This window comes from Euphorbia lathyris, chromosome 4, assembly GCF_963576675.1.
Source record: "Euphorbia lathyris chromosome 4, ddEupLath1.1, whole genome shotgun sequence".
Classification (NCBI taxonomy): domain Eukaryota; kingdom Viridiplantae; phylum Streptophyta; class Magnoliopsida; order Malpighiales; family Euphorbiaceae; genus Euphorbia; species Euphorbia lathyris.
In genome coordinates, this window is record NC_088913.1 from 11,124,817 (window position 1) to 11,147,456 (window position 22,640).

At 31.7% G+C, this 22,640-nt stretch overlaps 3 protein-coding genes across 6 annotated transcripts; 1 reads left to right on the forward strand and 2 right to left on the reverse strand.

The window, feature by feature from the left end:
* Nucleotides 1-4,035: 4,035 nt before the first annotated feature.
* Nucleotides 4,036-7,816, forward strand: LOC136227358 (reticulon-like protein B11). Of its 4 annotated transcripts, none has more exons than XM_066015995.1 (6): nt 4,036-4,303; nt 4,422-4,602; nt 4,735-4,876; nt 5,011-5,080; nt 5,588-5,757; nt 7,488-7,816. In XM_066015995.1, the coding sequence occupies exons 1-5, from the start codon at nt 4,246-4,248 to the stop codon at nt 5,755-5,757; spliced, it is 621 nt and encodes a 206-aa protein (XP_065872067.1). In that variant the 5' UTR covers nt 4,036-4,245; the 3' UTR covers nt 7,488-7,816. The 4 variants fall into 4 exon arrangements, with proteins under 4 accessions (XP_065872067.1, XP_065872069.1, XP_065872068.1 ...); XM_066015997.1 differs by having other exon boundaries at nt 7,526-7,816; XM_066015996.1 differs by lacking the exon at nt 7,488-7,816 and adding an exon at nt 6,557-7,443.
* Nucleotides 7,817-12,861: 5,045 nt separating this feature from the next.
* On the reverse strand, nt 12,862-13,779 carry LOC136227976 (large ribosomal subunit protein uL10c). The gene has a single exon (XM_066016775.1). The coding sequence runs from the start codon at nt 13,725-13,727 to the stop codon at nt 13,050-13,052; it is 678 nt and encodes a 225-aa protein (XP_065872847.1). The 5' UTR covers nt 13,728-13,779; the 3' UTR covers nt 12,862-13,049.
* A 2,858-nt stretch (nt 13,780-16,637) lies between these two features.
* Nucleotides 16,638-20,324, reverse strand: LOC136227744 (protein TIC 21, chloroplastic). Its single transcript, XM_066016485.1, has 4 exons — nt 19,977-20,324; nt 19,611-19,868; nt 18,303-18,506; nt 16,638-17,062 (listed from the first exon to the last, which is right to left on the reverse strand). The coding sequence occupies exons 1-4, from the start codon at nt 20,274-20,276 to the stop codon at nt 16,949-16,951; spliced, it is 876 nt and encodes a 291-aa protein (XP_065872557.1). The 5' UTR covers nt 20,277-20,324; the 3' UTR covers nt 16,638-16,948.
* Between the last annotated feature and the right edge of the window lie 2,316 nt (nt 20,325-22,640).

A 22,640-nucleotide genomic window follows, 5' to 3' on the forward strand; every position in this document is an offset into this window, starting at 1 on the left:
GGCTAAATTTTGAAATTTTCTCTTAAATTTTTTTTTTCTCAGTTTTACAAATTTTTTATGCAAAGGATAAAATTATCCAAATGAGGACGGTGATAAGTAATTTGGAGCGGTAAATAGCAAAATCCAACTTAAAATGTCAAATTAAAAAAATTAATAATTTAATATGAAAGCAAATTCAATAATAAAGTCAAACATCGGTCCTGTTTGGTGGCAAATGTTTGTCAATTCGTTACCTTTTTATTAACTGATTTGATTAGCTGTTCTTGTAAATTTATTTGTTAAAATTTAGTTGATTATTAATAGCTGTTTGTATAAATAATAAATAAGGATATGATAAAACCTTTATTTAGAATTAAAGGGTAATAATTAGGAGTAAAAATGTTCTTTAAAAGAGATGGAGCAATAAACTAATTGAAGAAGCTTATAAAACCAGCTTTTTGGATCTAATAAGCTCTTTCAAACGAATTCTTATATTAAGTATCCGGTCTTTCATGTCACTTGGAAGACCCCTAATTCACATTTGGACACGTATCCCGCTTAATAATTAAAATAGTGGAACCTTTTATAATATGTGTGCGTCCATGTTACACATAGTAAAATATATATGGAATGTTTCTTGTTTGACATGGAGAACAGAGTGCTTCTAATAATTTGTCATTTCAAACTTCTTTTCACCAAACACCACTAATAAAGTTTTGACTAGTCAAAATCTATGAAGCACTGATACTTCTTAAAGATCAACGTACGCGTATCTGATACTCTGAAGATGGAGATACGGTGGGTATACGTACAGTATACGGTTAGGAAGTATCCATTTTTTTTTTCTTTTTTAATTAGGAGTTACGCCGGGATATAAGGATGATATAATGATAGATGTTATTTGAAAATACTGTTTGCCGTATCCGTACGCGTACGCATTGTTCATAGGTCAAACCCTCTAAAGGAGTTGAAATCTCTAATTTAAAATGAATGATTTTTTTCTTTGGCTTAATGCTCCTCAGCTCCCTTAACTTGTTCAAATTGGTCATTTTACCTCTCCAACTCATCGAATGTCCTATTTACACCCATAACTTCATAAAAATGGTATTTCTCACCCCTTAACTTGTCCAAATTAGTCATTTTACCCCTCCCCAACTCATCGAATGTCCTATTTACCCTATTAACTCCATAAATGTGGTATTTCTTAACCCCTATGATGTTATTTACCCCATTAACTCCATAAAAGTTGTATTTCTTATCCCTTTATAGTGCAAAATTAATAGGACTTATTCAAATGAGTTTGAAAATATATCTTTTTAATATCAACTTTTTTATTTTGTTTTAATTTGATAATTATATTGATCATTCATGTGTTTATTACAATAATATTGTATTACAAAAATTAGATAATCAAAATTTAGCTAGCCAAAAAAGTTGAAAAGAGAAAAAATGAATAAAAGATACAAACGACAAGAACATTAATATAAACAAGTTAAAGACATTATATATAGGGATAAGGTACCAAAATAGGCATATGATTTTTGGAGAAGTACCAATTTAGGTTCCACATACAAAATATCACAAATATAAGTTTAAAGTTTAAAAATGGTATGAATTTAGGCCTCGATAACAGATTATAAAGTGTGAGAAATACCACTTTTATGGAGTTAATGTGGTAAATAGGACATTCTATGAGTTGGAGAGGTAAATGGACAAGTTGAAGGGATGAAAAATATCACTTTTATGGAGTTAAGAAGGTAAATAGGATATTCGATGAGTTGAAGGGATAAAATGATCACTTTTAACAAGTTATGAACGCCGGAGGAGCATTAGATTATTTATTTTTATTTTTTTCAAATAAGGAAGTTCAAAAATACGTGTGAACAATGTTGGAATTCTCTGTCCAGGCGAGTTGCTTTTAATAATTTCTTTTATTGTCTTTTTTAATAATTTTTAAAGTTTACATAAGAGTTGAATATCAACTTTTAATAAGATTCAACTTTAATGTAACATTCCCTCGATTAAAAAAAACAAAAACTTTAATGTAACATAAAAAGAAAGCTTTATAATATTCTATGAAGGAATATATATGATCTCATCATGCAATCAAATTAACAAAAATAATGGTTACTTTATTAAAAGTGGGATAGTTGTAGAATTTAATATAATAAGATGATACATGTGTTAGCACAATCTTCTCGTTTATCCACTTACCCTTCTTTTTTTAATTTATTACCGAGTTATGTCTCTGATTCATTGTTACAATTTTGTCATGATTTGGCTCATTAATCCATTGTTTTTTTTATTAAAAAAATATAATAAAAATATCAAAATTAATTACTTCAAAAATTATTAATTTAATTTATCATACTCCTGTTTTCCTTCATTGGGTTGATCATACTCCTGTTTTGATTTTTAAGTTTATAGCCAAAATAAAAAAAAAATCAATTCTTTTTTATCTATTAAAAAAATGAAATATATATATTTTGAGAGAATAAAAAAAATATATTTTTGTGGTTCAAAAAAAAAATATTATTGACTAGTTTCAAGTGAGTGAAAGTGTAACAAAAGGGTCATATATATTGTCAAAAACCAAATTGTTAACTTCCAACCCAAGCCAGCGAACAACCAACGGACCTCCCAGCGCAAACTTCCAACCGATCAGTACGTGACTCTACGAGAGTAGCGGTGTCTTAAAGATCAATTGTGATGCCAAATTCGGAGAAAATGGCCATGCGTGTAGAGACTGTCGTGGGGAGGTAATGGCTACGGCTGGAATCCCGATTGGTTTCTGTGCAACAGCGGAGGAAGCCGAACTGCAGGCTGTGCTGGCCGGATTACTATTTGCTCGTGATTGCTGTTTCAACGAGATTATTATTGAACCGGACGCACAAAGGGTGGTTCAGACTCTTACTTCAAGGAATTTTCCTAAACACGACCTTACGGGTTTCAGTACGAAGGTGTAGCTACATGGTTTACTATTTTTCGTAGAATTTCCATTCATTTTGTTTCTAGAGAGGGTAATCAGGTTGCTCATTCTTTAGTTAAGTGGGCTTCGAATCTTGACGAACCTACGATTCTTATTGAGGATTGGCCTCCGGTTATTTGGAGTTTAATCCGTCAAGATGTAACTCATATTCTTAATCAATAAAAGTTGCAAGCTTTTCTTAAAAAAAAAAACCAAATTGTTAAAAAAATACTGATATTCTATTAAGTGTCCGTTTGTTTTCAATTCTCGGAACTGTTTTTTGCCTTTTAAATCTAAACACAAGACAAAAAATGTTTGGTAAAAATTTGAAACAACTGCTTTTTATAGAAAAATCAACTAATATCTGCTACCTAACACTACCCGCAAACAGTAAACAGTTAACCGTGACAGCAAATAGCAAACAGGAGCATGTGAAACAAATAGGCTCTAAGATGAAACGGAAAAAACTAAATAACTGAATAAAAAACCAAATTTCAATGATTTGGTTAGTTATATTTCGACCTGATTTGGTTTTTGAACATACCTACACAATTTTAAAGAAATCGCATATGTTAGGTGACATTTAGTTGATATGTTATCAGTTATTTTACGTAATATTCACGTAATAAGTTTAATATTTGATTTTTTTTATGAAAATGTTGTTATCTTCGTTGGATTCGAAAAAAAAGTATAAATACAATAAGAAAATCCATGAAAGAACAAAAACGTCTATAAAGAGTAAGAAAAACTCATAGAAGTATAAAAAACAAAAAAAAAACAATGAAATATATATTTTTTAGAAATCCAAATCTGCAGAAAAGCAACCGTAATATGATCTTCATCATTCATGCCTTTTGAATATTTGGATTAAAATTCTTTCTTTTGTTACAATCACATAAATCTATTGAGTCATGTATAAAAAAATTGTTTTTGCTCTTGCTAAATTAAAAAAAATATAAAATATATATATATATATATATATATATTTTGGCAATAAGAGTTTGAATGAATTTATTATACCTAAATTAGTGGGAAAGAGTTTAAATGTGGAGTTAAATTTTATCAAGGAAATATAATTACGATTACGGCAGTTTAACCTATAAAAGATCCAGCCAAAATTAAAATTCCTAAATATTTTCTCTGTTTCAGTTTCTTCTCCAAAACTGTAACATTACGGTTTATGAACATCTAGTTTGCGAACAATTATCAGTTTTATCATCATCTTCTTCTTCCATTTTCTTCTCTGTTCTGTTCCTCTCTCCATTTTTTCCTATTCGTAAAACCCTAATTCGATCTTAATGGGAGATTCCACTCCTAGTTCCATTTCCGTTCATCAAGTTCTAGGTGGCGGCTCAGGTTTTTTTCTCACTTTGATTTCATCTCTAATTGAATTATAGCTTGTAATTTCGATTCTATTTGGATCCGATTATTTCGATTTGAATTTTGACTTGAATCCGATGGTTTCGTCTTGTAGTGGCTGATGTGCTGCTATGGAAGAGATGGGGTGGGAGTTTAACGGTTGTAGTAACTGCAACTACTCTGTGGTTACTGTTTGAGCGAGGCGGTTACAATCTTTTGTCCTTCGTCGCCAATGTGTTGTTCCTTCTTGTTGCTATTCTCTTCCTCTGGGCCAAATCTGCTTGTCTTCTCAACAGGTTTTCTTTCACATCCTTTTCTGCAAATTTCAGATTCTGTTTTCAATTGAATCCAATTCTGTAGAGAAATGATAGAAGTGATTAGTTTTCGTTTTGTGTAAAGTGGAGAAGTGATTATTGTATGTGTTTTAGGCCACTGCCGCCATTGCCTGACCTGGAAATATCTGAGGAGACTATAGCTTTGGTTGCTGGTTTTATTCAATTCTATGGAAATCGTGCATTGGCTATTGCACGTGATATTGCAATTGGAAGAAATTTGATACTGTTCCTTCAGGTTAGGAGATTTGATCTTTAACTTAGACCTTTTGTGGTAGATTTTGGGATTGGTTTTTAATTTTAGTTTTTTTTTTACTTGTTGATCTAGAAGGAAAAGATTATCATGTGTTGATTTTACTTGTGACTGTTCAGGTTGCTTCTGCCTTGTGGGTAGTATCATATGTTGGCAGTCTCTGCAACTTTCTTACTTTCGTATATATTGGTAAGTTCTTTATTATACATTAGTTACTCTTCATGTAGGGTTAAATTGTATTGACTATCACTGAAGTTTATTTAGGTTGTACCAGTTTAGGTTCTATCTCACATAGTGAACTTTGTTTTCATTCTGTCCAATCACTAGACTAAGCTTCAGATTTTATTTCAATGAAGTCATTCCGGGTCACTTTGTGTATAGAAACTCACCTGAATGTTGACCTGACACAGAAGACTATTGAGTACATGCCAACTAAGTGTCACTTCGGACAAGAATATTTAATTGCGACTTTGACGTGTCACGTGGCACACATGTGGCTGCCATGTCATCCATGAAAGTCAGAAATATCCAAAATTTCCGCTTAGTTGGCATATTGTCAACTATTTTTTGTGCCACATCAACTTCATTAACCTTTGTAAAACAAACCCTAAACTTTAATGACCTTTGTTGCCTTTTACCATTCCTGTGGGATTTGACTTAATGTTACTTATTTGGTTTATGCTTTTCTTCCTGCAGGAGTTCTTCTTAGCTTTTCAGTCCCTGTGCTTTATGACAAATATCAGCACCACATTGATGAAAAGCTGTCTGTAACTCACAAAGCTATTCAAACTCAATATAGGAAGATTGATGATAGCTTTCTAAAAAAACTTCCCCTCCCATCAAACAAGGAGAAGAAGATTGAGTAGGTGAGTCACTGTTTCTGTCTCTTTCTCTCGTATGTAGCAGTAGTTGATCAATCTCGTCTTCTTGTGAGTGATTTCGTTGGTGATGCTTGAGCTTGAAGTGATGCTCTCTTATTAGGAATATGATGTGCACTTTGTCAACTCCTGCAGATTGGCTAGGAGCCTAAGACTTGTTTTCTCCGTCTGCAACTTTGTGGTTGTTATAAACACCTATATCTGATGACTTTATTGCCATTAGAATTTGATATGAAGTTTCCACACACATTTACACACTGCCTGTCTTTTGTTTGGTTCTTTTTTGGCTAAATTAAGCGTCGGGTGACTTATGGATCTGCCACATTCCATTTGGTAACATAAGCTGAAAATGCTGAAACTTTTGGAAGGAAAGGATACTAAACGCTGTTGATTGCATTGCTGCAGCATTTACCATTTGCATGTTTTATTTGATGACGTGATCATAAGTTCACAACTGGGTAGTAGTCTTGTCAAAAAGTTTTAAATGAAATGGTACTTTGCATATACAGTTTATGCTATTTAGGCGATAATTTTCCAACATCGATGCAGTTTAGTATTCTCTTTTACGTAATGACAGATCCATTCTTCTTTGCAAGAACTTGGTACATTGATTTTGGCCATCTATAGCTATTTTATGTAATTACTGACATTCTTATTGCATTGACTCCTGCCTTTGTTGCACATTACAGACACATATTTGTATCAAAGTTAATGGCCATCTATAGCTATCTTATGTAATTACTGACATTCTTATTGCGTATACTCCTGCCTTTGTTGCTCATTACAGATGCAGGTTTTATTTGTATCAAAGTTAAGCAAAAGATTACTGATGCTGATAGAAAATCTTGTAATTATATGGTCGCTAGGCCCTAGATTTTGGTTTTCTTTTATTTTGCCTATTTCTTTCACCAACATCCAAAGTGACAGCTCAAGTTGCATTATTCTTTGTAAATATTCTTTCATTGGCATCCTTTCTTATTTATGGTATGATTCATGTAGACTTTCATAGGAAGTAATGTGCTTGGAAAACAACTGTGCTCATTTTCAATGGCCTAGTTATTTCATCGGGATATTGACATTGATATTTGTGGTCAATCCCTAAACCATCTCTCGATTTATGGTGAATTTGAAACAATTTGGGTTTGTGATGTTTTTATTTTACTCTTCCAGTCATAATGGCGTGCCCAAACATTTTCTGCAGGCATACAAAGCAGTCTGCCTATCTGCCGTCTGTCTGACAGGCAGACTGGTTCTCCTGCTCTTTGTGGTTTCTTGAACACCAATTCCCTTCTATGGCTTTGCAACAATGATAGTCTCGAATGGTGATACATTAGATTAAGGGAAATCCATTGTGGTGCCCATATCAGAACAGGGGAAAAAACACAAAATCTAGTTACAAAATCATGAAAAGAGCAGTAAAAATGTGATATAAGAAAATCCCAACCCCAAAACGCCACAAACCATTGGGCACGCCATTTATGACTTATGGAGTGAACGAAAAACCACAAAACTGGAAATAGTTTCATATCCATCATATATAGAAATAGTTTAGGGATTAACCACAAATGTGCGTCAATATCCCTATTTCCTCCCACCACACTTTGTGGATTTCTTCCTCCTGTTTCTGTTTTACCATTGTACAGTTACTGTCATTGTTATTGGTATGAATATACCTATTTCTGTTATGCAGAATACAACATTCACTTGCTTTGTTGTAGTGTGAAGTTGTTCAACTAAGTGTGGTTAGAAAGCACAGGGATTGGCGTGGACGAAGGACATGGATAGGGTTTCGTTCCACTTGGATACGTGGTGGCAGCCAAACATGAGTTAGTGATAGTAACATTTAGGAGCAGGACTGACCTAACCAGGTTCTACAAGAGGGGGGAATGATTCAGTTTTCATTGTTACTGGGTTTGCATTTGCTGTGATTGATCAGAGAGAAGTGGCTTTATTTCCCTTTGGATAACTTGAGAATGTGACATTGATACTTCTGTTTGTGTTTTTTTCAGACTTGAGAATGCAAAAATAGAGAAAATTTTAATTTTTATCTAACATCTCATTTTTTTTTCTATGTTTTATTACATTGCACTGTTTGAACTTAAGAATTAAGCATGAATTTAAATTTAGGGGTGGCAATTCGGGTTTATGGCTTTAAGATCGTTATATATATATATATATATATAATACAAATGTAAGAAAAAGTATAATCACGTCATTCTTGTTTTATCATTTAGATTATCTCTATAAATCATTTTATTGTATAAGAAATTGTCATCCCTAGTTAAATTTGGTAGTCAACGAGTTCCCCTCTATCAAGTAAAATTGCATGGCCACTTTTTAGTTTAATTGAAAGTAGATCTGCATAGGTTGGGTTTAATTGGATTTTATATTAAACTTAGCTTGTATTATATTTATATTTGGCTAGAGCCGGACTGAGTGATTTTCAAATCCCAGTTTAACCCGTTCCATTAAAATATATTTTATTTTAAAAAAATAAGTAAAATTAAAATTAAGCTATAAATATGAACAGTCGAAATGTAATAAATTATCAAATGAGCATAGTTCATTTGCTTATGGCTTCAAACCAATCCTTTAAAAAAAAAAAAAAAAAGCTATAAAAAATGCAATAAATTAAAAATTTAGGTAATATTTCAATTAAAGTCAACAAAACTAATTTGGCAAAAAGCATTATTGAGCCATTGATCTTTCATTTTTTTTTGTTCATTAAATCATTTGATTATTTTTTTTTTGTCTTATTAAGCTTTTGATGGCAAAAAAAAAAGTAATTTTGAACATAAAATTCAGTTAATAGACTGTTATTTATTACACCTGCATTCGAAATGCAGTTTTGGATGTATAATGTGGTTATAAGAAAACTTTAAAAACCTTAATTCAAACTATAAAAATTATTAAAAAATAATTTTAAGGGTAAATAATTATAAGGTCTATGTGTTTACCTAACTCGCTAGTAGGTCCATCACGTTATTATAAAGTTCTTAAGTTTTATTTTAATCAACTCTTTAGTCCTTTTATTTATTTTTATATATAAAAGTACAAAATTACCCCTAATTATACAAATAAATAACTTCTCATTCTAGTTTTCAAATTTAATCAAAATAGTTGTAATGAAGTTTGTGTAGTATATATACACCGAAATTCTTATACTTGTGTATATTAGTTATATAAAAAAATTACATTTCTTTATTCTCTTAAGTTCTACACTATTAAATTAAAATTTATAATTATATTAAAATTAATAAAACAATTAACTAATGGTGGAAAGATTATCATTATGAAAGAAAAAACATAAAATAGGAAAAATAGATATTTTATTATTAAATCATATAATAAAAGGTAATTTTGGTATTTTAAATTTTATTTAGTCTTATTTGATCATTCACTCAAATATAAGAACTAAAGAGTTGACAAAAATAAAAATCAATGGACTATATACTTATTTTTAAAAAATACATGGACTAACTAGTGTATTATGTAAAAACACATAGATTTTATAATTGTTTACCCTAGTTTTAAATACATATGAAGTTAATAAAATCTTTTTAACAGAATTATATATTCACAACTTACTAATTTAGTTTCAAGGGCTTAATGAGATAAAAAATTAAAGTTTAATGACTTAATATATCCAAATAAAAGATCAATTGCTTAATGAACCAAAAAATAAAAGACCAAGAACCTAATGATGCTTTTTGCCAACTAATTTTATATAACTAATAAATAATAAAAATCAAATAAAGGTAATATAAATAAAAACATATATAAATAATATAAATAAAGGTAATAAAAACATATATAAATAATATATAATATAAAGACAGCCGGTTGGATTGAGGTCTGAGTTTTTGAGACAAATTCCAAACTCAACACCGGCTTGAATTTACTATTATTTTACTCATCATTCAATTGTTAAATCGAACCTTTCGAACATCAATTATATCTAAAATATTCATTCTGTAACATATTTACAAATAAATTTTCAAAATGTCAATATCATCTAACAAGTTAATAACAAAAAGTTACTTAAAATATTTATTATTTTATTAAAAAATCTGATACGACGGTTGAAAAACTATCAATCCGAACAAATTTGCTTTTAAGTAGAAATAAAATTGATCTTATTTATCAAATTAAAATTACGTATTTTATACGTTAGAGATAAATCTATTTTCCAGAAAATGATACGTGAATTTAAATCTTAATGGAACACTCATTGATTACATTATTCGGATTGACTCTTTTCTTATTTATGTCACTGTAAATCATGTATCAAACACCTATTTTACCCTTTTAGTACAAGTTAACTTCTATACCAAAAAGAGAGGCCAACTCGGGGAGTAGGAGGAGTACAAAAAGCTCTCCCGTACAGAACCTTCAAATTTAAGAGGCCTAATTTTTTTCATTATATAATATCTAACTAAATTATTTTTATTATTTATTATGTCAAAAAGTAAGTGACCATGAAATAAATAAAGTCTATCGATTTAACAGTCTTTAAGGGGCTATTTTTTTATTATACAATATCTAATTAAATTATTTTTATTATATTTGTTATGTCAAAAATCAAATTAAAGTATTTTGATGTTTCATTATGTAGAAACATTGTTTTTTTTATATAATAATAATAATTTTTTTAATAAATAGAGACCAATTTTTTTTTATTTAGCACAAACCTAAAAAATGTTTAAAACGGTCTCTCCCAACTCTCTACATGCAAGTTCAGTTCTTCATTCTTGTCAACAAAATATTAGCAATTTGAAAATTCAATATCCATGTTAGGGGTCACAACTTCCAATACGATAGCACGATTTATAGAAATAATCCGATTAGCGAAGATCCATTTCATACCATTATTATTTTTGGTGCATTTTTATCATATATAATCGCACAAAAAAATACATAAATAACACAATTATAACATATTAACCTGAACTACCACCCTTAATCCATGTCAAAACATTAAATGACAGAACTCTACAGCTTGAATTCAATTTTGCAATAACCTTCCTATCAAAGTTAGAATTTTGCATAAAAGTTCTAAAGCTTGAACTGAATTTAAACTTTTAAATTTAAGACAAAACATGATCTAACTTCTAAATTTAAGACAAAACATGATCTTTCCAACTTTGATTAGAAACCTCATCTTTGACTTTATACATGAAAAGTAGTTTTTCACACAAAAAAAAAAAAAAAAAAAAAAAAAAAAGAAAGCTCTGCTTTATGAAAAAACAGTTTTTTCTAACAGCAAACAACAGATAAACTAAACGGACCCCAAATCTTGCAACTTTGTTGAAACCACAAACCAGAACAACCGACCCAACATCCTCATTTTCAAACAACCATGTAACAATTTGTATACGAATTAAAATATAAAGTTACATTTAGATTTATATATGATTGTAATAATCGTGTTATGTGATCTATATATTCTTCGCGGTTATATATGATGTAAATGAAACAAAAATGATAATTATATCAAACGGATCATATTGTAAATCAATCGTGTTGTCGTGTCAGAGATTTGACAGCCCAAATTAGATTCACTTTCAAAATCAGTATTTTAGACCATTCTAGAGCTTGAGTTGAGTTTCTCAATTCAAGACAAAACATAAGCTTGCCAACTTCACAATCTTGCAACTTTTTTCAAACCTCAAACCAGATGCTGCCAATTTCTTACACGATTTACACAAACAATCCGACTAACATGATACCATATTGACACAACTATCATTTTTCTTGAATTTATATTATAACGTAAAATGGTTTTGAGACGGAACATGACACGGTAGCCCTAATTTCTACCTCTACCCAAAATCTTCATCCTCAAAAAACCAATCTAACCAATTTGCAAAAGCAATAAGAGATAAATTTACACTTGACATTCAGATTCACTATCAACATTAGAATTTTACAAAGTTCTACATCTTGAGTTGAATTTCTCAATCAAAACATGATCTTGCCTGCCAACTTCACAATCTTGCAACTTTTTTTAAAACCCGACTGACACTATACACAGAAACAATCCGACTGACACGATGACATGATACAGTCGACTCAATTATCATTTTTCTTGCATTTATATCATACGAAACATATAATAACACAATTGTGACACGATAACCCGAATTGTCATCAATCCCCATTTTCAAATAACCAATGTAATCAATTTGCAAAAGCAAAAGACACAAATTTACTTGATCTTGCCTGCCAACTTCACAATCTTGCAACTCTTTTGAAACCCCAAATCAGAACAGCGGACTGACACGATATGCTTGACTCAATTATCATTTTTCTTGCATTTATATCATACGAAACATATAACAACACGATTGTGACACGATAACCCGAATTACCACCGATCCACATTCTCAAACCACCAATGTAATCAATTTGCAAAACCAACAAAAGATAAATTTACATTTAACAAATCAGATTCACTATCAAAATCAGAATTATACAAACTTCTACACCTTGAATTGAATCTCTAAACTCAAAAACAACACAAACAAGTAAAAGTAAACTTACATTTGGGATTGTCAATTTTTGACACGATAACCGGATTTATAGAGACAAGCCAACTGACACGGAAACAATCCGATTGGATTGACACAATAAGATTGACACAATTATCATTTTTCTAGCATTTATATCACACGAAACATATAACACAACACAATTGTGACACTATAACCCGAATTACCACCAATCCGCATTCTCAAACCACCAATGTAATCAATTTGCAAAACCAGCAAAAGATAAATTTACATTTCACATATCAGATTCACTATCAAAATCAGACTTATACAAACTTCTACACCTTGAATTGAATCTCTAAACTCAGAAACTACACATTGTATCCATCAATATTGCTACAACAATTCAACAAAAATAACATAAACAAGTAAAAGTAAATTTACATTTGGAATTGTCAATTACTTATCCGATTGGCACGATATGATTGCCACAATTATCATATTTCTTGCATTTATATAATTGGAAACATATAACAACACGATTGTGACACATAACCCGAATTACCACCGATCCGCATTCTCAAACCACCAATGTAATCAATTTGCAAAACGAACAAAAAGATAAATTTACATTTAACATATCAGATTCACTATCAAAATCAGAATTATACAAACTTCTACACCTTGAATTGAATCTCTAAACTCAAAATCAATACATTGTATCCATCAATAATGCTACAACAAACAATTCAACAACATAAAAACAGGTAAAAAGTAAACTTACATTCTCTATTGCTCACCACTTTCTTCCTCCAATTTCTTCACATAAGCCTTAAGCACCATTACCACATCTCTAGCAGGTGCTTGCAAAGTAGTAACCAATCCAATTGCAGGAGTCTGTAATACCCCCAAAACCTTAGCATAAATCTCAGCCCTAGATGGCATTGTCTCCAATTGCTTAAAATTATCAGGCCCATAAAATTTCCCCTCAAAAACAGCTCCAGTAAAATCATTACTCTCTAATTTCTTCTCTCTCTGGAAATTTCTATAAGGTTTAATTGCTTCAGGAATTTCCTCAGTATGAACAAATAACCAAGCATTCATACCTTTCATACATGGCTTCAATGCTTGCCATGGAGTACCTTCTATTGCTTTGTAGACCAAAGTGTTTTTTGCTACAATTAATTTGGAGGATTCGGGTAGTGATCTCCTCAAATCTTGGAATTGCTTCACAGTGAAGCCTGTGTATTTAATTGCGGCTAAGAGATAGCAGTTTTCGAGCTGGGTTTTCACTGTTTCTACGGTTTCTTCTTTTTTGTTGCGGGAAATTGCGGATTGGATTGAAATGGGCTTGTAGGAAGTGGGTTTTTGAAATTGTTTTGAAACGGAAAAAGGATTCGCCGGCCGGAAATAGGACTGATATGGTAAGGATGTAGAAGAAGAGAAGGAGAGAAGAGTGGTTTCCATGGCTGTGTAGAGAGAGAGTGTGAGGAGGTTTTGGGGCTTATCTTATCATCGTTTTTCCCTTTCCTATTTTGCGTTGGACAGAGACGAGGGTAAATTACAACCATGGCCACTGAAATTTAAACATTTTAATATTGTGGCGACTGAAGTTTAATTCCTAACGGTACAGCCACTGAACTTTACATTTTTTTTTAACACTAGTGGTCACTCAATGTCTTAAAACGACTGTTAATGGCCTCAAAATAAAAATTTGAAGATTCAATAATATTTTAAGGAACTTTAATTTTTGAAAATTTTCGTTTTGAAGTTATTTACGTGTTGTTTGGTTATGAGAGTGAGTGAAATTTTAGAGAAAGATAACTCCAAAAAAGATGATTTTGGAAAATACAAATCTGAACAACTTTAATTCTTGATTCAGTGGTCATACGGTTAAAAATTGAGTGTAATTTACCCATAGATAAAATGTTTTTTATTTTCATTTTTTTTCAGAAACAAATAAAATAATTTATTTTTTTTATGAACAAATAAAATAATTTTTAAAATGTTAGCCAAAATATTAAAATGGCTAGTGTTTTTTCATTTAATAGTGTAATTTTATATAAATTGGTCAATATATTATTATTAATGTTATAATTAATGTTACTAATTTCTGTTGTATTTAGAAAATTATAATTAAAGTTAGTTTAAATGTTAAGTACCTTAAATCTCTTAAAATAGAGATTTCAAGTTTAATTCTTGATGTATGCGGTAAACTTTCATAAAAAATGTGTGAGCAAGCCTCGAGCTGATTAATCATATATAATGGCCAAAAAAAAATTATTTAGAAAATAATAAAATTTAACTAAATTTTATATCATGAGGATAAAATTGCTAATACAAGCATAAAATGAGACTATTTTATATGATAAAACTACAATTAAACTTCATTAAGACTATTTTGTGTGATAAAACTAAAATTAAACTTCAATAACCTTTGGAGCAATTTAATCCTTATTGCGTTTTAATGAAAATAGTATATCATTTGTAATATAAAAAATACGAAAAAGGAAAAGAAATCACTTGCAATTTATTTTGGTTTATTAAAACCTGTTTATTTGTTAAAAAATACTGTATTTTGAAATTTTTTAATGAACTTTTTTTGTATTGGAAAATAAATATTTTTAGTGTTTACAACACCAAAAAATGGAAACATAGGACATTGTTACTTTTAAAAGAGGAAAATATATTTTCCTCAATTTTTTTAGAAATTTTTATGTTAACTAATCTAATTTTTTTTGTTTGATTAATTTTTCTAAACAAATAAATACTAAAAAATAAAAAAAAAATATTTTTTTGCACAATATTTATTATTATTTTTTTTGATAGATAATACTTATATATTATATTAGATGAACAAGTTCAAGTACAAAACAACAATAGCAAGGAATAAAACCTCACTCAAGTACATGCTAAAGCCTAATACAAAAACCACAAAGGAAATAAACAGATAACAAAGAGCAAAAAAGACCATAAAAGGTACAACTAAAATAAAAACACAACAAATCTCATACTTCTCTTGAATCCAAATTCGAATGAAAGCAGCCGCAAACCAATCATCATCATTTAGTTTCTTCCGGCCATTCGGATCTAAGTCCTTTCTAATGGTGCAACCCCATAGATCCATGGATGCTCTTTCTAAACCCGAAAAAAATGTAAATTGAAGAGTTATAGCAAACAAATGCAAATCAGACGGAAAAATCCGATAAAAAGTATAGATTTTAACCGAACACAAAGAAAAACTACTGAACCCAAAAAAGCTCATAAAAAGTTCATTTTATATATGCTAATTTCACTAAGATTAGTTATTATTTTCAATATCAAACCTAAGAGAAAATATAAAGAATTTTTGAAGCATTAAACAACTAGAACTTTGAAACAAAATTTCAAAAAGCATATTTATTTACTGTTACTATAGCTGATAGATATTAATTAATTTTTCTTACAAGAAGTTATTTTTGGATCCTAACCAAATATTTCATGATAAACACTACTTTTAACAAAATAACCATTACTTTATTTTTTTCCACCATTAGATTAATTTTAAATCTTATTATCCAATGGTGAAAAAACAAAGTAACAATAGCTTGCGCCTTTATCTTTTTTTTTTTGAAAGAATATTGAATTAATGGGCCACAACTGGACAAAAAATGTTGATTACATCAGCTAAGAAACAAGGTAAATTCTAAAAAATAACGGGACTAGAAGCAAGTTGAGATTCTCTAGCTAAAGTATGAGCAATCACGTTTGCTTAGCTCCGAATGAAGGTGACCCTAAAAGAATCATTGGAACGAAGATAAAGACGACAACTATCAATCATATCACCAAACTCCGAAATATCAGTAACCGTAGAATTAATAGCATTGACAACCACTTGTACATCGGTCTCAAAAATTACTCTCCGATAACCTCTATGAACAGTCCATATCATAGCTTCAAGGAGTGCCCAAGCTTCACATTCCCGCACTCCGGAAGCCCCTCCTTCCTGCTAACCCGAGCCGCGATAAACTGACCATTAGCATTACGGATAACGGCTCCTACACCGAACTGTCTAGACGACGCAAAAGTGCCGGCGCCAACATTACATTTAACCACCCATCAGGAGGAACATGCCAATTATTACATACCTGGACGTTAAAAACAGGGCACAGTCCCTTGCGCAGCAATTGAGCTTTTTTCCAATCAGATACGATTTCCTCCGATCCCCTAACAACCCGACTAACCCGACTAATTAAACTAAACTAGCAAAAATAAACTAAAAAAATGGAAAATCGAATGACACTTTATATATACGTATTAGACTAAAATAACAAAAACGCAAAAAGAAGAATTGACGAGTACTTAAACTCCCAATAAATTGTTATATTCTAAATAAACTAAAATATTCAAGCTTACTTAATTCATTCCTCAAAGGTGATGCACAAACTTCTCATTGTTTGTCAAACCTAATAACATATTCACAATAAAAACAAACATAGACTTTATTAATTGATACACATTTATATGTTGTCTTTGACATTCTGAGTTTTGCTTGAGATGCTGTAAAATTTCTACCAATAGATTACTCAAAATCAATTAAATTCCACTTTTCTAGGTGCCCTTGCTTCACAATCCACACTTCTTTTGTTCTTCTTATCATAAACATTGTGGCTACAAAAATCATGTTTTTCACCTACAGTAGGGAGGATTTATGCAACTCTTGGTACTGGAATGCCATCTGCAGTTGGTACTGTCACGGACCGCAAAAGCTCCAAGGAGAAAACAAGCCCTAGAAAATGAGAAAGGATGGTGTTTGCTGATGCCTGCATCAGAGAAAGTAGAAATGATAAGAATACATCACAATGCGCAACTTAAAATGTTCCATTCGATCATATGAAATATCGGAAATAACTCTAGCAAATTCTATTTGTGCATATTCACATTCTCACATATCAATCATGAAATTAGTACTAAATGTTTTACACTAGCTCCATAACTAAGTAATTCCTATTGTTGTATAAGGTGTTTGGTTAAATTCCAAACGCATAGACTCTGCTTCGTGAATTCATTAACAAAACTGATTGGCCTTATTTATGTACTTAATGCCCGTTTAGTTGTCCTTTATGTAGCTCTTTTCGCTGTTTTACTTCAAAGAGTAAATATAAAGTGCGGTTAGTATTGAGAAACAGCAGCTTATAACTATTTTGAAATGAAAATCAGCTAACATCTACCAGCAACAACAAACAACGAACAATAAACAACAACAATTGAACCAAACGGACCTTTAGTCTATGTGTTGTTGAGATTTAAGCATCCATGTAAAACATGGGTACATTCACACCTTTAATAGTATTTGATTATATATGCAGGGTGTGAAAGTGAAGAAGCAGAGCAATAGAGATATCATTACATTAATGTATTACTTTTCTTCATGAATTGACCAAGCTAGAAAAAAGAAGATAAAAAACAACAAGCAAGTATTTTAACAACTGTAGAACTCATTGCAGTGAAGGAACTATTGCGTTCGGTTGTTGTTGTTTGTAGCAGGTAGATATTAGCTTATTTTCCTTCCAAAATAGCTATTAGCAGTTATTTCTCAAATCTAACCGAACACTTCATATCTACTATTTGGAGTAAAAAAGCGAAAAGGAACACTAAACGGACACTTACTGAGTTCTAACAAGGCAAAGTTATCAACTGTAATTGCAGATATATGCAATTCTACTGAATGATGAGACATCTCATTCAGGAAAAAAACGAATGATGCGGCATCCCGAGAAAGAGTAAACAAATGAGTGAAACTATGGCTGACTGTCATACAAGTCACAATTTTGACAAACACTGAAAAAGTGAAGTCTTTTTGGAAAAGATGACGTGTTTTATTTGTTTATTTATTTTGTTGTTTATTTCTCTATAATCTTAGTTGAGAAAGAAATGGCGAAAATAATGTAAATAAGTTGATATCTATGTAAGAAAAATAAAATATTCTGGCATTATTTTGATTGATGAGTTTCAGTCAAACTACCAAACTCTGCACCAAAAATTATGAATATGAATTTATACCTGTACCAAGAATACATCCAATGCAAGAACTGGACTGGAACCAGGGGCAATTCCCTGATAGTAAGGATTTGCTGAGGAAGTTAGAGCCTTTGCAACCAACGATCCGACTGTTGCTTGCAGGCCAAGAACAGCAGCTCCCATTCCCAACAGATTCAAAACTATGCCATTCTTCAAGCCCTTCACAACATCAGCACGAGGAGGTGCCTGAAACCACAAATAATTAATCTCCCAAAATACATAAGAAAACCAATGATATGTATATGTATGAAAGATGTATTACAGTAATATCAAAGATTATGACTGCTTGATATAAAACATGCACGAAATTGAGTCCTTGATGTAGGCACTGAATAGTAATGAGGAATTTTAGCAACATAACTAAGCTCAGTCACCAAAGACCTGCTATGCAGGTTGTGTATTTGACACCATGGCTTCTATTCTTTTCAAGCATAGAGATTTGAGCAACATAATAATAGATTAATAAGGTATCTCCTCCAAGACTTAGAAGGTGCCATTGTGCTTACCACTTAAGAGTCCCTTCTTAAATCATGGATTCATCTTATGTGCATGATGCAATGAAACTTATGTCATAGATGACAATACGTTGCAATGATAGCTAGGAAATTAAATGAGAAAAAAGAAAAAATTAAAAGACAGGAAACATGTAATAGTTGTTACAGGAGCGCCTAAGGCTCCAGGCGCACAATGCACTAGGTCGAGCGCCTTAGCACCCCAAAGGCAGACGTCGTCACTTACGCGACCGCCAAGGTGCGCCTTTGTGCACCTAGCCATGGTTATAAGAGGCAGGCCTATTTGTCACATGGGCTTTTCTTTAGAGTTTTAAACGAGTTAGATACATGTTTAATCTCCACCTCTGGATTAGACACATTTAAAGTCCAAAAAAAAAAAAGACTTGACTTTAAAGGTGCATAAACCACAATGGAAGAAACAAGAGAGAGAGAGAGAATCTTTGATTATTCCTCCACCTCTGGATTAGACACATTTAATGTCCATCTTCTTCACTCTCACTCTATGATTATTCCTCAACCACTCATCTCCGTTTACAGCATAAGATATTTAATCATGTGTTACCAACCAATCTACCCACAGAGGCTTTTAACACAAACCAAGACGGAGAAATTGAAGTTGAACTCTAATGAAGAACCCAAAGGTTAAATAAAAAATGCCCTTATTTCAATCACTGAGCACAAAATTCTCTGAAACAAACACGAATAAGAAGCATTCAAAATCTGACTCTCTTGACACTAACTCAATCAATCATAAGACAACAACAAATAACTAGCACACCTTGGAAGGATCATTAGAAGTTCTCCTGAGTTTATCAGAAAGTCGAATGTATCCAAAAGACCAAAACACCGAAATGAATGCAGCTGCAATACCACCAGCAGTAGCATAAAAAGTAACAGGGGATGAAATCTTCCCAGTCACTACAACGGAAAACGATTGAATCACAGCTGCCACTACTGTGCAAACTAGCTGCCCCCAAAACCCTAAACTTCCCAACCGCTTGAAATACCTCGATGTACTCTCTAATCTCTTCGCAACCTACACAACACAATACAACACAAAGTTTCAATCTCTATCCAAATTCCACATTTTACCCCCAAACAAACTCACACCAAAAATTAGCAGAATTAAAAAGAGGCAAGTGACCTGTGCAAGCTTGGCTCTCTCGGTGTCATCGCTTGAAGGGACGAAAGCAGGAGAAACCGGAGAAGAAGCATTTGTTCTGGTAAAGGAGAATTTGGATAATTCTCTGCCATTAAGAGGATTGAAAGATAATCCAGTGTTAGCGAATGATACCGATTGCGTGAATTTCAGTGAACAATTTGGAGAATTGAGCTGTCGTAGAGACTTTAGGGGGTGGCGGTGGTGGAGAGAAGGCGCTGGGCTCACCGTTACGGACGTAGACGCCGCCGGTGATCGGACCGCCGGCAGGAGTAGAGTCTGCATATTGAAATGATGAGCTTGGTGAGTGAAGTGAGCGTTGGTTGGTTCCTTTGTTTGTCGAAATTGACGTTGAGGATTTGTGTTTGGGCTTTTTCTTTTCCATGTTTTAAATCAGAACCATTAGATTAGTTGGGCCCATTTTTTTAAGCCCATATTTGGAATTTGAAATTGGGCTTTTTGGGCTTCTTTCATAATTTTGAATAAAAAAAAATCCAGAGAAATAAGAAAAATAAATAAAATTTAATTTAAATAACAAAATATAATATAACAAAATTCAAAATAATGGAGGTTTATTTAAATTTGATATATTAAAAACAATTGTATTTTTTTTATTTGATTTGGATACCAATTGATTATATTATTTAATCTGACTGAAATAATAAGTTTGGGGTTAGGTTATACTTACTTTGTTTTTTACAAAGTAAGTCTTACTTTGTTTTTTCTTGTTTTTTCTAGGTAGAAAAAACAAAGTAAGGCTTATTTTGTCAAAAACAAAGTAAGCATAACTTAACCTCAAACTTATTATTTCAATGCTAGAAAAAACAAAGTAAAGTTTACTTTGTCAAAAACAAAGTAAGCATAAAAGGCACCATAAGTTTGTATGAAATCAATTTATGGATTGACGGTTAATAATCAATCTCATCCAAACTAAAATAAATTTAATTCAATTCAATCGAGTTATATAGAATATCTATAGGTTGAATTGACTATTAACAACCAAACGATAGATTTCTATCTTGATTGTATTGGATTGGATTATATTGAATTGTTTTTTTATCCTACAATCATTAGATTGACTCATGAACCACCCTATTTGGGCTTGTGCAAGCCGGATCAGACCAACCAAATATGAAATATGTATGTTCGGGCTTGTGCGAGTTGGATCAGACCAATCAATCCAATCAAATATATACGTATGTTCAGACTTAGTCCGTAAAAGATGGAACAAGCTCATGAACAGTCTAGATTAGAAACGCAAAATAATGTTAAAATTAGATCAGTTGTTGACTATAGCAAGCTTAACAATGCACCGGAGCTTTAAATAATCAATCATAAAAATTACGTAATTCGACTATTTTATTCTACATGTACAAACAAGGAGGAGTTCTTTATTAGTAAGGGGCAAGTTGATACAATACTTTGAAAACATTATTTTTCACATGGACACTGATGATCATGTGAATTTGGTCATTCACCGTTAGCTGTAGACGGATTAAATCTAAATCTTAGGATGCTTTGAATCTCCATTTTAAGATTTTAATCAGTCTACATCTAATGCTGACTTTGAAAATCATATTATTTATTCAATTCCCTAACTTTCAAATCCTATAAGACCCAATTAGATCATAGGATGGTTGAGGTTTTATGGTTAATTTAGCTTGGAAAAAAAGAAAATCGCATAGTTCAAGTTTAAATGGATTCGCAGGCGGTGCTGTGTTTTATGACGAGACAAATTGGTACATATCATTCTTAGACCTGGCTTATCCTTAATTTTCATTTTGCTCACTCCTTTCAGAAAAAAAAAAAAAATCATATTACTATTGGATGATAAATTTCGCATTTGTTTATTCTGTAGATCATCACGAACGTGATGCGCCTCCGGTAGGTTTCCAGAATATTTTTATTGAGGATCGGTGTGGGTGATCCTTCCAAAAATGGTTTCTAATTAGTTTTTTTTCTTGTAGTTCGTTTGTTTTTCCTTGACCTCGGCTTTCCTTTTTACAAAAATAAAAAATAAAAAAATGACAACACGGTTGTTAGGGTTTATAATCATCTATAAAACAAAGCTATAAATGTCAAATTACGCTAATTGACATGGCCATGGTCTGGGCTAGGTCGGGTGCGGGTCAGGCCTATCGGGCTTTTATGTAAAAGTAGTCAGTCCAAGCCCAGTCCAGTCCGCTATAAATTTAGGCGGACTCAGGCCGGGCGGGGCTCTGGCTTAAAAAATCAAATCCCAAACCCAACCCATATAAACCACCTTAAATACATATACATAATTTTTAATTATAAAAAATAAATTTTATATTTAAAAGTAAATATTTAATACATGAATGTATAAATTAATTAGTTAATATCAATAGGCGGACCGGGCTGGACCGGTCCGTGCTAATTTAATCAATCGCAAGCCCGCCCAAAAAATAGGCAGGCTTTAGCGGGTCTGGACCTACGTTTAATTTATACAATTCAAGCCCATCTCAAAGGATACGGGCCTGGACGGATACCCGGACCCGTGGACAGGTCTTGTATTAGGTGAAATGTTATTATCCATAGATGAATCTGAAATTGCTTCATAAACATAAATTAAAAAAAAAAAACTCCAATTAAAAATAAGTTGCATGTGATAAAACAGTAAAAAAAAAAAGG

Bases quoted from the DNA above. Each gene is read 5' to 3' on its own strand.
- LOC136227358 (XM_066015995.1), top strand. From the start codon at position 4,246: ATGGGAGATTCCACTCCTAGTTCCATTTCCGTTCATCAAGTTCTAGGT. The intron at 4,304-4,421 runs GTTTTTTTCTCA...TTCGTCTTGTAG, and splicing joins AGTTCTAGGTGGCGGCTCAG to TGGCTGATGTGCTGCTATGG. The intron at 4,603-4,734 runs GTTTTCTTTCAC...TATGTGTTTTAG, and splicing joins TCTGCTTGTCTTCTCAACAG to GCCACTGCCGCCATTGCCTG.
- LOC136227976 (XM_066016775.1), bottom strand. From the start codon at position 13,727: ATGGAAACCACTCTTCTCTCCTTCTCTTCTTCTACATCCTTACCATAT.
- LOC136227744 (XM_066016485.1), bottom strand. From the start codon at position 20,276: ATGCAGACTCTACTCCTGCCGGCGGTCCGATCACCGGCGGCGTCTACG. The intron at 18,507-19,610 runs GTGTGCTAGTTA...TTGTGGTTTCAG, and splicing joins CTTCTAATGATCCTTCCAAG to GCACCTCCTCGTGCTGATGT. The intron at 17,063-18,302 runs GTATAAATTCAT...TCTCTGATGCAG, and splicing joins TGGATGTATTCTTGGTACAG to GCATCAGCAAACACCATCCT.